Genomic DNA, 16546 nt, shown 5'->3' with positions numbered 1-16546 from the left:
TCGCTGTGATCATACTTTTTAAAGGTTTTATAGGCACAGTCGAATCTTTTGGCATTTAGGAATAAGATTGTGTGGGTGTTTAAATCGAGATCTCGATCTTTTAACGGTTAATCGTCCAGCTCTACTACTTCTGCACCAAATTTCCTCTTGAAATGGCATCCGCTGGCTGTTGCTGTGGCTTTACAAAAATAAATCATCTGTGCTGCTGGATTTAGCCACTAATAAGGTATTGATCTGCGAGGAGCCTTAACTTTCAGAGGTAATGTTCAGGAAGTAGACGGAGAATCGTGGGCTGAGACCTGTCTAGAGCACATGCAGACGTATTCAGACCATGTTTTGCTCATTTCTTTCATTTTTTTCTTCCTGTTTTGGAAATCTGAGTTATATTCATATTTACATGATATACTGTGTGTTCAAAAATCTATTATGATACTTTTTGGCTCTTTTTGTCAGTGTGCATTGTTGAATCTGTGGTCTGGTGAATGAATTGAGACAAATCAGAGAGGGCATACAATCCATTTGGAAACAAATGTGTAGCTTGTTAATAATGTATTTGTTATGTCTTCGTTATTGAGATCAGTCTTTTGTGATGAACTAATACATTCATTTGAATGCAGTTGCAGGAAATAGGAAGTAACACTTACAGATATTAGTGTCAGCATGTGTATATTTAACATGTGACATTAATGTGATATACTATATTTGTCACATTTCAGCTGCATGCTTGACATAATGCTACTCATGTAGCAGATTTGTTTTTTATTTCAATGAAATTAATGTACTATTTTAGTTCGATAATGTTTTTAATTTAACATTTCGTATTTTTAGAGGATTTTATGGTACTAAATTATATTGATGGAATAGTTACGATCCATTTATTACTTGTTAATCACTTTTTTAACATAGACCTGAAAATTAAATTTACAACTTAAACTGTCATGAATCTTGAATGCTTTGGATCACAGACTTAAGTTTGGTATATTTTAAAGAAGACAGTTGGAAGATTATTGAAGTGAAAAAAGTGAAACTGAAAAAAATATATTTAAGTTTATTATGAAATATAAATATATATTTTTTAATTTTATATGAAATAGCCTCTATATTTTCCAAAACATGTTCTACTCTAAAACCATAAGTCTAAACAAGTTGATCCAAATTTGAGGTTGATATCTCAAAAAATGTGCTTGTTTGGGCGCAGTACCACACGTTTCCACTAGATGAATTTCGCTTCCAATTCGTTTCCAAAGCGGTCATTTATTATCGCAAACATTTTTTTTTTTGGGCCATTTAACCTTTTCAAATCATGTCCATGATTTTTTTGTGTGTTCACATAGTAAGTGCTGAAACCTTTTGCCAAGTTTCCTACCATTCCGATGAAGTAAAAAATTCAAAACGAAACGTAAAATGTTTCGATCAAAAACAGCACCAGACTCAGAGGGTTAAACAGGGTCAGTATTCATTTTCCTCATAAAGACTCCTGATGAAAATGCCACTAACAGATTTCTCAGTCAAAGTCCATCACTTTTGTTATATGTTTGTTATTAGCGGGGCTTCATGCTGCTCTTAGCTGAGCCCTGAGTAAACCTGTATTTCCGCCCCTACTGGTCCCCCCCCCCGCGAGCAGGCTTAATCTATGCTATGTTATATCGTTTAAACAAGCGGACCTATTCATCTTTGGTCTATACGGGGGATGTTATTTCTGAACTCTGCAGGAGTCAGATCATTTCGAGACTTTGTTCTTTGATGGAGGCCAAACTCTTTGAAGCCAGTCCATGCTGAAACTCATTGAAGAAATAAAATGTTTTTGTCAGAATTTTGTAAAGAGAATGTGATTTTAAAGGTTCATTTGTTTCTTTAAAGGCTCATAAAGCACTAAAGCACTTTTTTTTTTGAGGTGATGCATATGGTCTTGTTGTACATAATGGAAGTCAAGGTAGTTTTCATTTTAAGGTGCATGTGATTTATATTGTATTTTTATTTTTTAGCTTATTTTGTGTTAAGACTATATTTTGTGGGGTTGAAATCAAGTGAATGTAATGTATTCACACTAGATTTCAACATATACTGTATGTCAGCAGGAACTCTTAGTAATATTCATGAGACAGGTGCTTTTCCAGACAATCAGAAGTATTGGTTTGCGAATAGGCCTAATAATTTTCCTGGTTTGAAAGTAGCTGTTGCATTTGTCTCCTGGTGTCATGCTTGCATGCTAATGATTCTAGTGTCACATCCTGTCAACAGAGATACCTTTATCTGATTGATTTTTGAAGGCAGCATAGATGTATACTTCGCTGCTTTTGATATCCCACAATCCTGTGCGTTCGATCCCGTAACAGCTGAAATTGCATCTGAAAGCTGCGTCTTTTGTCTTTTATTTGGATATATTTAATTTTATGTAAATAATCATGTTTTCAAAATGCATTTATTCAAATTGCTTCGAATCAGCACAAATCTGTTCATTGTGGGGAAAATATTTTTTACGTTTAAAAGTATGAATATGATGTAGAACAAGCAATATTCAATTAGTTTAGTAGAGATTGAAACAAATTTAATTTATTGATGATGAACAAAGTGCCCCTATGCTATTTTAAAGTTTCCTTATTTTGTTTTGAATGCCTAATATACATTGCACATCACCTCATTTCTCTAAGAGTCTGAAACAGTTCGTTCGATGATTCGGTCTCTCTAAACCCTTCCTTCCCAAGAGCCTACTCTGCCCTGATTGGTCAGATGGCCCAGTCTGTGGTGATTGGTCTAACGCTTACAGCGCGTGTCGGAAACGAAACCCCTATGATCATATCTGAAGTTCAGCTCTGGATCTTCCTCAGTGCTTGATAAACGGTGATAAAAGTGATACTATGACGTTGTTTTTTCCGTATCAATGAGTCCTAGGGCAGTAACGATACACGTATTCGTATTGAACCGTACGGTTCGTTGGACCTTTTTTCCTGCCGACCAAAATTTCGTTATTTCAAATGTAGGCACGCTCATAATGTAAGAGACGCCGGCGCGACCACAACATTGCCCAACATCAAATGGCAAACGTAATGCAAGCAGAACGAAACTGCTCGTTATTGTGTGGTTGAAGGACCGTTTATCAGTGCAGCGCGAGCCGATCGTGATCATGCACTGCTACTACACAGCGCTAATAAGAGATCCAGTAAAGAAAGCATTGGAATTCGCCACAGAAGTAATAACATCGCTGCGAGATCTAGTGAGAAACATTCACATTTCTCCGTTATTAACGGATCAAACAGCGCTGACGTGGAAACCTGGAAGAAACATTGTGCCATAAATGAACTATCCAGTGTCCACAGATCAGCAACATTCACCATGGATTTACTGTAGTAACACTAACTGCAAACATGGAAGTTTGGCAGGAATAATTGGCTATAATGCCTTCAAGTAACATTACGTCGGTTTTATTTTGACATTGGGTCTCATTCATGAAACACGAGCAGAACGAATTTTTGTGTAAATCGTGTGTAAAGTGGTTCTAGCGTAAATTTTCGGATTCACTAAAATGTTCGTGTTTTCCAAATGTTAGTTGGTACGAAAGAAACCTACACCTGCTCCCAGCCACGCGTAAATAGTGCGTTTAACATCCGAACGTTTTGCTCATTAATAAGGCTGCATTTTAATTCAGCTTAATCGGTATTTACACAGCATTTTGAAAAAATATTATATATAGTAATTACATACGGTTTTTCTTTTTACTTTTATTACGAGAGGCAGTAATAGCATCTGCAAACGGAACACAAGTCCGCAAGTCTTTTATTTTTTTATTTATTTTTATATTCAAGCTGTTTATTCATTTATTTATTTTTTCCGCAAGTCACAAGTGTTGCAGTCAAGCTTCATGTCGAACCATTTTCTTTTCACTTCTGGGACTGTTCGATTAGATGAAACTCCATTAAATGCATCTGTAATATGCTGCCAAGCATTTTTACCTAAAGCATTTAGGTAAAAGCATTATTATCTAAAAAATCCTTTTTTTTAGGACCTGATACGCCACTATGTACGCTTGAAAATAAAATGTGGCGTTTTGAATGAACTTCTGATAATAAAACAATCAATTTCTGCATCTGAGAAATTTCTCTTCTTCATTCGCTTTTGAGAAGACATGTTGAAATCCTTCGTTTCGTGTCATAATATGATGCCCATATATAGTTGTCAGTCAGTTTTAATGGGCGGGATTTATGGTAATTGAGAATGAGCGTGCACGCGCGCGTCCCATTTATGACTGATTGGAATTCATTAACCCACACACACATTTCACTATCAAATCTGACGTTTACGAAGTATTTGTGAATGAGGAGAAGAATTTTCGGGAATGTCTCTTTACGTGCAAATCACTCACATATTTACTCGTATATTTACGAATGTTTCATGAATGAGACCCATTATGAATACAATTGCTGCCCTCAAATGTTAATCTGAACTAAAATAAACCTTTGTTTATAACTACTACTATATTACATTTCATTTTTCCCAAGGAGCTGTTTTGTTTTATATGCTCCTAAGAAGAGTCAATTATAGCTCTAGAATTGCTCAAAGTAAAAAAATATCATACTTTATGATGTTAGTTTTAATAAAAAAAAGAATAAAAAAATTAAATCAAGGAAATTTCTCTGGCATTTCTTTCTTTTTGCTGTATCGAAAATGTACCGAACCGTACCGAACCGAACCGTGACACAAGTGTATCGTATCGAACCGAACCGTGAATTTTGTGAACCGTTACACCCCTAATGAGTCCTCATGCTTTTGAAGTGCATGCAAAGTGGATTTGCTTTCGTAGCCCAGAAAACAGCATCTTCTCGACATGTCGACAACATGAACCAAACCCTTCCAGTCTTCAGCTACAACTACAGTGTTTGAGGGGCAAAGTAAACGTCATTCTTAGGCAGCCAGTGAAGACCATAGGCTGGCATTATGCAAATTTGTTAAATTGTTACGTAGGTTAGTAATAGGAAATGAGACGATTCGTTTCACAATCGCTTCTTTCTTTTAGGAGACAATAACCTTATTTGACATGCACTTTGATCTTTGAAACTTTGCAGACCTTTTACATGGACAAACAGCGATATTACACACTGCATGAAGGGTAATATTTAAAAAAGAATTTAAATGGTTGTTTAGTTTTTTTTTTAACTGTGTAATTCAAATACATACATCTAAAATTTAGGCCTTCTTTTTTTTTTTTTTTTTTTTGACTCTATCTTCTGAAGTTTCCGTTTGGGAGGACTGAAGTTTATGAATGTGGCCTGAACATCCAGATGCATTTACACTTGGCGGAGCGTTTCAAACCTCCTCCTTTTACTGACCGTGCAAAAATGAGGGGTTTCATGAGTCTCTGTCACTCTTTCTCCCATGGCAGGACTAGTAACAGCATCATCAAGTGTAATATCAGCTGGAGGCATGAAGACCAGAGACTAGGATGAATCGCTTTACTGGAGGCTTTTCCAGTGTGGGCGAGCCACATCTTTGCTGTTTGGCAGCCACTCTAGTGCTGAAGACTTGCTTGCAAGGCCTGATTGGAGGACTTTTAGGGGTCCTGCTTCCACGACTGAAGGCTTTCATCTGCTCTCAGACAGACGGTTCTCCTACAATTACGGAGGATTCCTCCATGTAATTGAGCGCTTGTGTACCACATCGAAAGCATATCATGTTGGCCTCTAATGTATCTCAGTGCATTATCACTCAGTCACACTCTTGTTCTATTAGTGGAGATTCAGGAGGAAAGTCTATTTCATATCTGTGGTCTTGTGGGTTGTACAGTTGCAGACTCTCTTTCCGTGTTTTTCCAGCTCACTCGGCTGACTATGATGTCAGACAGCTGAGCTCACTGGGATTTAGCATGCTAGAATAGACTCATCTGTGTTTGATGATTGTACAGTCACTCGTATGTCATGGGTCATGTGATTTACTAGCACCTCCGGTTGAATGACGGGAGTGCGATCATATGGCGTGACATTTGTTTCAGGTGAATCAAGAAATGTGTCCATGTTCACCCGTCTGCTTTAGTTTCTGGTGTGGAAACACTGAAAATATTCTGCTTTGAACTGACTTACTACGAATCTTATGATTCAGGTGCTAAAAAAAGAAATTATATGTATATAATTTTAGGACCATTAAGACTTTTTAACTTTTAAGACAATAACATTTGATCTTTGAAACTTTGCAGAAGTTTTACATTCACAAACATCTATATTACACACTGCATGAAAGGTAATATTCGATAAAAATCATAATGGGGCACTTTAAAGTCTGGATTCATCCCAGCCACAGTCGCGGCAATCTTTTCTCTTAATACTGATGTATTTGAAGTGAGCCGTTTCAGCAATGACCCATTTGCTAAATTATTCCTCTGTGAGTTTACTCTGTCTCTCTTTTGGGCTGGATCTTGTGTTGGTCATCCTGGAACTATCCCAGTGCCTTCTCCCACTGGCCTGAAGGTTATTGGTTAGTTGGTGTGGTGTGTGTTTTGTGGTGGTGTTTCATTTGGCGTCAGCACTTTGGCATTGGTGTGTGATTAGCTCTCGTGTCACTGATTCCTATGACTCATGGAGGTGGTCATCCAGCAGAATGAGCAGAGATGTGCGGTCAGAAGTCTGCTGACTAGGCTGGCTTTTACTTTTCTTAGATGTTGGATGGAAATGGGTTTGTTGATGTAGATCTGGTGTCATTGCACGTTTCTGTGTCTGTGCACGTGACAGCAGGGTGGTGATTTTGGAAGTTATCTTTAAAAAAAAATGAAATTTAATATCTGTTTATTTATGTATTTGTTATTATTTATTAAGGAATTGTAATCTAGATAGATTTTAAAGCATGTTTAAAATGTTTAAAGCAAGATGGAAAATAGTCAAAATCTAGTGTAAAATAAAAAGGGCATGTTTTTCACTAAAATGAGCAAGAAATTTGGTTAAAAATATAAATACAAAAAAAATGTGCATATATAAATACTTTTTTATTTTATTCATTTTTGCTAAAGCATTTTAAATAGGTAAGCAGTGATAATCAGCCAACTATAATTTTAATTTATCAGCAATAACTGATAAATGGGTCATATTAAAATTCCATATTATCTTATCTGAATGAATTATAAATAAAAAATATGAACAATTTATATGAATTACATCATATATACACACTAAAAAAAAATGGTTCTTCAGCGGTTCTTCAGGGGTTCTTTGCGGTGGTTAAGGTGCTGTATAGCACCACTACCATTTAAAGAACCTGTTAAGCCCAGTTTGGTTCTTCAGCGGTTCTTTAGCGGTTCTTTGGGGTGGTTAAGGTGCTATATGGCACCTCTTATGGTTCTACATAGCACCATTTGACAAAGGTAGGTGCTATATGGCACTTAAAGTGGTTCCCCTATGATTACAAGCCAATGAACCACTTTTAGTGCTATTTAGCACCATTTTTGTTTAGAGTGTGTATATATATATAAAAACATTATATATATAATTTATATATAAATACTATCGACCAATACCGCTAAAATGGCCAGATTCAGCCCAATAACTGATATGATGGCAATATATGGTGCATCCCTAAAACCATCACGTATATTGTTACTGAAACTCATTGCAAATATATCATAAATATTCTCTATATATATATTTTCTCATAGAGCTTTCATTCTGGATTTGGCCTCTGGCGCCCACACAGAAATGCCCCTCCATGGTCCTTCAGCAGAGCTGGAGCTGTCAGTGATCAGACAGTGAGTCCTGCCTCACTCAGGCTGTCAGCGCTGTCTGTTGTTCCTCAGCAGCTTTCCAGACAGCATATCCCCTCACCGAGTCTGATCCGCTGACCCTCATCTCAAAAGAGCTTCAACAAAGAGCCATCAGCGAGTGGTTAGTCTCTTGAGACAGTCTCTCTGTATTAGCACTCACACTGCTCCCCGTGAAGTTATAGGTTATAGAAGGATGTAAGGGAAGAAGAGTCGTCGTCTACCCTTTGTGCTAGTCTGACCGGCAGTAAGCCTGAGAGTATTGCCCATATCCGAGCCGGGTCCTCGTTTTTGATGTCACCTTCAGAGGAGCTGAAGAGGAGTATGTTATGTAATTAGATGGAGCAAAGCAAGTTTAATGTGACAAAAGCCTGACTAAATCATCAGGCTAACTGGAACATCTGGAGCACAGTCTTTCGAGGTGTTCAACTATAGTTTGAGCTGTATTTCTAAAGCATTTCTGCCCAATTTCATTGTTTATTTGTGTGGGTTTCTACCAAATTAAGCTGTACTCTTTCTCTGTGTATCACAAAATATTGCCAAGTAGGGCTGCACGATATATTGTTTTAGCATCGATATCGCGATGTGCACATCCGTGATAGACACATTGCAGGATGTGCAGAGATCGTAGTTGATGTGATTCGCGGATTAATTGCAAAGTTTAACCCTAATAGAGTTAAAGTTTATCATCGTTTCTAAGTCTCGTCACGAACACGTGCGTGCAAAATCAAGTCAAAAAGCCCATCTTGGCGAGTATCCTTGTAAACGCAGTCGGTTATGTGTTGTAAACAATTGAGAAAGAAAATGGATGCGTAACATTATGTTGGATCTGTGCATTCATCTTAAAGTGACAGCACTAAAAGATCTTTAACAAAGATAAATGGTATTAATTAATTAATTATATTTAATTTATACCATGAATACGGTGTTATTTTACATTTGATTATTTAATGTCTGTACCTGAATACTGAAAAACATAAAGCACTGCTTATTTCATTTACTTATTTCACAAAACAAATGATTTTCTTCTTTAGTCAATGTTGTTATTGTTAACTAAAACTATTAAAATCGTGTTTGGTAAATTGAAATGAAGATTACTGAAATTGAAATGTAGAATACTGTGTCACATACAATTTTTACAAAAGATAGTAGGAAGCAGGCGCGTAGCCAGTAATGGGCCAGGGTGGCACTGGCCCGCCCACATTACTCACTGGCCCGCCCAGGCAAATTTGATCAAAATACATTTTTAGTTTCTTTTTATTATTCAAATGTATTTAAGAAAATATATGAATATAAACCTGATTTATTGTTGACTGGTGTGTGTGTGTGTGTTTAATTTGTTTTCCGAATAAAATGGAACTGTTGAAGCAAGTTGTATAAACCCTCTCTCCGGAACGTAATTGGTTGCTATGGTTGCTATAGACTCTCTGGGCTAATTTTGGTAGCTGCTTTTTAGCCAAAAAGTTATTTGAAAAAAGAACTCTGTGACTCTTTGGACTATGATGAGACCATTTCTGTTTTCAACACTAAACCCAGGCACTTGCATCTTGTTTTGTAGAATGAAAACAACAAAGGTAAGCCTGTTGTTTAACTAATTTCCTTAATTTTTGCCCGTGAAGTGATTTAAGGCGAGACACGGCAGGCAAAAACATCGGGGGTTTTTTCACTGGTCAATTTTGAGATTTTTGGCTATTTGTCTTCAATGCCTTCTTTCAGACTTGTGGTGAAAAAAAGTCCAAAATACACATTTTGGTCTTTATTTTACTACATTTTGTCTATTTGCGTCTGTATATTTCTCCTAAATTCAACAAAAGTTGGTGTTCGCGTTCAATATGTTGCTCCGCCATCGCTTCTGCACCCTTATTGCTGGTGGTTTGTCCAGCCTTTACGGAGCTCTGTTGGTTGAACATGATGATTAGACAGTGTTTTGTTATTGCCTTTGCCGAATATTGCAAAATAAAGGTGTAACTGTTTTTGCAGTTTGTCTATTCTTTTTTTCTAATCTCTAAGGTTTAATTATTATTTAAGTCATTTTTTTTCTAGGAAAAACTATAGGCCCACTCACTTTTTCACTGGCCCGCCCAAAATACAATTTCTGCCTACGCCACTGGTAGGAAGTACACAGTATGTACTGCATAATGTGCACAGTATTCATTAAGCATGGCTAGTTCCTCTAAACAACTTATTACAGGCATTTCCAGTCAAACTCACGCTAGCGCTCGAGTCAGAAGTTGATATGTCGGGCAACTCAAACAGAACAATGTTTTGAAAGCATCACAGTGTCATACCAGTCTTCAGGAGGTCAACCTACGCATGGTTTAATATTAACCAAGCATATTAAGTTGGAATAGGAGACAGTATTTTAATATCCAGAATGTTACATACTTCACCATTAAGAGGAATGAGATTCCTCACTCCGAATTTCTCTCCGAAATTAACAAATTTGGTGAAGTTTACACTCAATTTTAGATCTAATGTGATTGGTTAACAACAACTGCATAACGATTGCAAAATGTCTTGTTTCTAATGCTCGGAAACATTCAATCACCATCGAGTTGTTCTACAATTACAAGTTACACTGGTTAATGATTGAGCCATCTGATGGCCTGTCTGCATGTAAGATATTACTATCTTTTTCTACTTCATACTTGTTGCTGCCCATGGAGAGTGTATGTGTGTACGTGTATGACTATGAGCTGACCAATACATGTGACATGGTTTACCGCCAGCCCTATTAACCCTGTTTCCGTCCCACAGCGAGCTTGCACTTCACACTACATATGGTCTTCATTAGCACATGAATGAATGTGTACGTGTGTGTGTGGGTGTGTGGGTGTTTATGTGTGTGGGATGTTCAGACAGTTGCTCCTTAGGAAGTTCTGTCATGTGCATACACTAGTATGCAAAATTACTTCAGACTAGTGTTGTCACGGTATCAAAATTTCAGTAGTTGGTACCAATACCAGTAAAATTTCTGTACCAATGCAAAAACTGTTGAATTAAGTACTTAAAAAAAAAAAAAAATCCTCATTTTGTCCTGTCAATTGTTAAAGGTAGGAATGGCAATTTCGGAGAGGCTAGCAATAGCAAGCTAGCTTTGATAGCATGAGATCCCACCTTCCCTTCAGAGCGTCTCCAAAGCCACGCCTCCTTTAAAGCACATGAACGGCATAGTCTTCAAAGCGTTACGAGATGAGAGATGTAATTAAATTACCTCATGTCTCAAAGCACATAACATTACAATAATAATACATGTAAACAACTTACAGAGCTCTTACTTGTACCACCTGACTGCTGCAGATTCATTTTGGCATTGATAGTGTTGACATAGAAATGCATAAATCCGAGTCTGAGGACGTGAACAGCTCCGGATAGAACGTCATGCTGAGAACGTAGAACGTTGCCATTGCTTAATTACTGTTACGACATGACGTGAACGCAGCTTAAAGGCCCGTACACACCGGGACGAATTTCGCGCGCGATATTCGCCGACGTTTAACGCCTCGTGACTAAACAAAGGGTGCCAATGTGAGTGTGCACACCGACGCGAAAAACGTCATGCGTAAAAGCGTAATTTTTTTTTAAACGCCTTGGGTTCGTTTTTTTGGTTTGACGCACCGCGTCAAAAACTATCCGACCAATGAGATTGGCGCTTTTGCTCACGTGTCTGGAGCCTCTGAAGTTACAGTAAAACACAACTTGGGGGCGCTCAAACACAAAACAGTCTTGCCGAGCACACATACGTAACAGCGAAGAAGATATACGCCAAGTAGCGTCTACACTGCCCATAGACAGACACTGCCGGGAAGAAATGACGAGGAAGATGCAAGGCAAGATGAATGTAGAGCTGTTATGGAGTGGTATTGCAGAGTATAGACTGTTATGGAGTGGTATTGTATTTCTGTTATGGAGTGGTATTGCAGAGTATAGACTGTTATGGAGTGGTATTGTATTTCTGTTATGGAGTGGTATTGCAGAGTATAGACTGTTATGGAGTGGTATTGTATTTCTGTTATGGAGTGGTATTGCAGAGTATAGACTGTTATGGAGTGGTATTGCAGAGTATAGACTGTTATGGAGTGGTATTGCAGAGTATAGACTGTTATGGAGTGGTATTGTATTTCTGTTTTACATTAAGCGCCATCTAATGTCAGGGAATGAATTTGCATGTTCACTCGGCTCATCGTCAGCGAAAAACGCTTGGGTGTGAACACAAAAAACATGTTGAAAAACGCTGGCGAATAACGCCTGCCGATATTCGTTCCGGTGTGTACGGGCCTTTAGATCGTTGTTTTGGTTCAGGAGGAACTGTAAAAGGCGGCTGCTGTTTGTTTGTGGTGCTCGGTGACTGTCTGTCTACAACTCTTCATAGCCTTACAGAACGTGCTGATGACGTGTGATGTCTGCGCGAGCAGATGCGTGGAGGTATGGAAATACAAATGTTGACAGGCAGATAGGACATTGTATCATTTTATTCCAACCTTTTTCATCCTGAGACTTCTACATGAGATATATGTTTTAATGTGTAGACCACTTCAGTTATTGATTGCTATCAGGATGTGAATAAAGTTTCAACCCTACCTTTAAGTGGGGTTTTCAGCGGTGTTAAGCGGATTCTGACTGACTAACTGACTAACACCTCTGATAGGTAATTGCATTCACGCACTCAACAGATATGATTGTGATTGGCTGCCATTCACAATGCTTGTAAAACACACTGTACATAGAAACCTTTGAGGCTCAGAGAGCGCTCAAACAAACATCACATCATTGACCCAAAACACAAATCAACCCAGCAAACGCACAGAAAGAATCATGTTGACAACCACACAGATCACCTTTGCATTGTGGCATCGACTTCTGCATGGTAAAATATACCCGTTTAGTTTGAGAAGTGCAATCTGTACTGTGAGTGGCAGTGGGTTGATTGGTCTGTGTCTGTGTGTGTGTCCTTACAGAGAAACCGGTGAACGCAGACCAGCAGGAGCGGACTCTTCTGAAGGGCGTGTTCAGCGTCAGGAAGGGAAAGACACAGCTCCATAAATGGGCCGAGCGGCAGGTCATCCTCTGCGGGACCTGTCTTATAGTGGCCTCTGTCAAGGACAGCCTGACTGGCAAGATGCACATCCTACCCCTGGTCGGGGGAAAGGTAGGGGTTCACAGACACCCACACACACATCAGGATCCGAGAACAGATAACAGAGAGCAGATGCATCAACACAGCTGTGAATGAATGAGGATGAGGAGGGAAGGGAGAGAGAAGGACAAATGCCAATCAGGCTTTAGTTAAAGTCGGCATGAAACAGAAGTTGCAATAGTCTTTTCTTCCCTATTGTGATGTATATCTCTGGGAAACGAAAATCAATTCCAATCCTGGAAGAATGGTTGGATGGTTCTGGTTTGCTATTGGTGAATCTCATGTGAGTGAAAGGTTGTCCCGCCCTCACACCAGTAAACGCATCATCAAAGAAAAGATGTCGCTGCAAGTTGTTTTGATTAAAGATTATGAGGGCACATGGATTTAAAAAAATAACGATGTGCACGGATTAATCATTTATTATAAACAATATTCCATAAAAACAAGAATTCTCAGTTTTTATTTCATGGTGACTTTAAATTAATATTCTAGGTTTTCGGCTTCATGTAAATGGACAGTACAGTATGTGTGTCATGCTGTTGATTACCACAGGCAATACTTTCAGCTCGCAGTCATTTCAGTTTCAATTTACAGTAATACACTTCAATATGATGTCTAGTATTCAAGCAGCCCAGAGGGTTTAAAAGCAGAAATGTGTTTTTGTTAAAGCACTTACATGAATTCTTCTGTCAAAATTAATGTTTGTTACTGGAGTTGTGAATTTCAAAATCATCTTTTGGAAGCAGAACTGGAGGAGAAACTTCTAGTTATGCGTTACTCTTGTGGGAAGAGAAGAGTGCTAATAGTATTGAGTATGCACTGATAGTGTACTTCAAATCTTAAAGGTATAGCGGAGGATCTTTCCAAATTTTAGATAAGACCCGCCCTCTCCACTTTTTGAAAAGTTTGATTGATTCACCAGAATGATTGACAATTAGGAGGACCAATAGTTTAGAGCAGAGCCATAGAGAGAGAGAGTTGCGACACTCTTTGATGTCGCCGCTATGGCTGTCACGTGGTTCATGTAAGCCCCAATAATTCCAAAACGTACGCTGGCTGTCATGTTCTTCTATGGGACAGACAGCAGCGATTGCATTATTGAACGGTAAATATAAAATAAAACACACACCCAAGTACTTTTTCAGCTGTTATTGCATTATTGCATTTTGTTAATGTCAGTTTTGCATTTGGAGATAAGTTTTAGGCTATATTTTTGGAGGGAAAAGCTTAGTGTTCATGTTCGCATGGGTAGTAGCACTGGCTTTAGCGGCTCTAACTTAACTTTTCCATATCATTCATCTGATGATGGACGTCTCATGATATTTATTTTAGCACAACTGGGCTGTATTAGGCTATTGATTCCCGTGATTTTGCTTATAAATTTTGATTCAGCCATTAGCCTACCTTCGTGATCACGCAAAGAGGTCTGCCGTGGCGGTCCGTTCAGAATTCGCTTAGAAGCTAGCTCACTTCTTCTGATGAAAGTGGCCATCCCCAGGACCATAACGTGAAACATGATCATGTTAAGACTAAGAATATTATTTTAAGATTAAGGCCATACACATTATCAAAACTATAACAGATTAAAAACGAATTTAAGCATGGCTGATACAAATGAAGGTTTTCAAATAAAATATTTTTTATTAAACAATGACAGACAACAAAAATGTGTGCTTGTGTGTGTGAACAAGAAAAACAAAAACCAGGGGCAGGTGATCCATGAAACAGACAGGACTGGTGATGGCCATAACAATCCTAAAGGTCCAGCATTGTTCTCACAAGCCGCTTCACTCAAGACAATAATAACATAATGAAAAGTTAGTATATCCCAAAAAATAAAATAAAATAAAAGTTGCTATAAAGGTGGTAGCGATTCATTACCGAACTCTTAGCTGACGAAGTCGCGCTAGCTAACTAACGTTAGCTAGCAGGCAGTGCTTGAAAATTGGTTGAAACAACCAACATAAAATATAAATAATTACGCTGTGCATGTACAAATGAAGACCAGTATAAGCATCGCAAAGGGCCTCTGATACAATATAGACAGTTGACAATTCAAAAGAGGTCGATATTTCGGCAACTTAACTCTGGAACAACTCGACGCGCAGCAATGTAAGTGAATGGTGTCCAACGCCCAAATGACAGTGTTTGGAACTATTCCGATCTTCATAATCCCGGAAGTAGGCGGTTAAAAGCGCCGCCATTATTTACAACGGAGGTCTATGGGAGTGTCGCAACTCTCTCTCTCTATGGCTCTGGTTTAGACTACCCACCAGGAAGTAAAACATCCTCCGCTATACCTTTAAATTAATATTTACAAAAAACTGGACTTGATAATAATGAAAAAAAAGTGCACTTAAAGGGTTAGTTCACCCAAAAATGAAAATTCTGTCAGTAATTACTCACCCTCATGTTGTTCCAAACCCGTAAGACTTTCATTCGTCTTCGGAACACAAATTAAGATATTTTTGATGAAATATGAGAGCTGACTCACTCCTTCATAGACTTCTAGGCAATTTCATTCTGCCGGCCCAGAAAAGTTAGTAAAAACATCATTAAAATAGTCCAAGTGACTATAATGGCTCAACCTTCAGTTTATCAAGCGACGAGAATACTTTTTGTGCGCAAAAAAACTAAAATAACGACTTTATTCAACTATTCATTTTCTTCTGTGTGGGCCTCTGACGTGAGTTCACGAGAGCGCCACGACTCATGCGCGAGAACTGAGAAGATGAACTCTTCATGAGTTCTCATCTGGTCAATATTCCATCATATGTAGGCATTTAACCCAGAACACAGCATTATTTGGTAAGTTCCGTTGCAAAATATGTGTAATAACAGCCGGCCAATCAGGTTGGAATCCAATCTAAGCGGACAAGGACTAAAAGTTTTGTTTTGTTTTTGAACTACACTGAACTACACATACCGAGTGTAGAACCGAACTACAACTATAACCAAACTATAAGTGAACCGAACTACAAATGTACACCCTAAATGTACTAAATTGCAAATTCATAATTACTTACATATTCAGATATGTGACCTAGGACGACAAGATTCAATGTAAATTACATTAAAGTATATTTTAGTTTGCCATAAATGCTTGTCAATACATTCGGCAGTACACATAGTTAAAAGACAATAGAAGTAATTACGAAATTAAATAAAGATGTGCTTAAGTCCTACTTAAGTGGGTCACAAAACGTTCAACTAATTGCATTTAATATAAATGTAAAGTATAATACATTTGAAACATTGAGTTTTCACTTAAAAGGATAGTTCACCCAAAAATGAAAATTCTGTCATCATTTACTCACCCTCATGTTGTTCCAAACCTGTATGAGTTTCTTTCTTCTGTTGAACACAAAAGAAGATATTTTGAAGAATGTTAGTAACCAGACTGTAGACGGCACGTCGGCACCCATTGACTTCCATAGTAGAAAAAAAAAATCAATGGGTGCCGTCAACTGTCTGGTTTCCAATATTCTTTAAAATATCTTCTTTTGTGTTCAACAGAATTTAGAAACTCATACAGGTTTGGAACAACATGAGGGCGAGTAAATGATGACAACTTTCATTTTTGGGTGAACTTTCCCTTTAAGTGTATTATTTCTGTAATATCAGAGAAAAAAAATATTTAGGTTGATAGAGTGAGTGCTGGATTTACTGATAGG

At 38.0% G+C, this 16546-nt stretch overlaps 1 protein-coding gene across 1 annotated transcript in view; it reads left to right on the top strand.

Annotated features, from left to right (window-relative positions):
* Positions 1-16546, top strand: part of phlpp2 (PH domain and leucine rich repeat protein phosphatase 2) — a 72222-nt gene that overhangs the window by 20928 nt on the left and 34748 nt on the right. The window contains exon 4 of the mRNA XM_082161300.1: positions 12694-12884. Within this exon, the coding sequence (XP_082017426.1) occupies positions 12694-12884 (191 nt within the window). The remainder of the gene's footprint in view (positions 1-12693; positions 12885-16546) is intronic.

This window comes from Leuciscus leuciscus (assembly GCF_965113295.1).
Source record: "Leuciscus leuciscus genome assembly, chromosome: 2".
In the NCBI taxonomy this organism is placed as follows: Eukaryota; Metazoa; Chordata; class Actinopteri; order Cypriniformes; family Leuciscidae; genus Leuciscus; species Leuciscus leuciscus.
The sequence above is the reverse complement of the archived record's forward strand: the minus strand, read 5'-3'. Positions and strand labels throughout refer to the sequence as shown.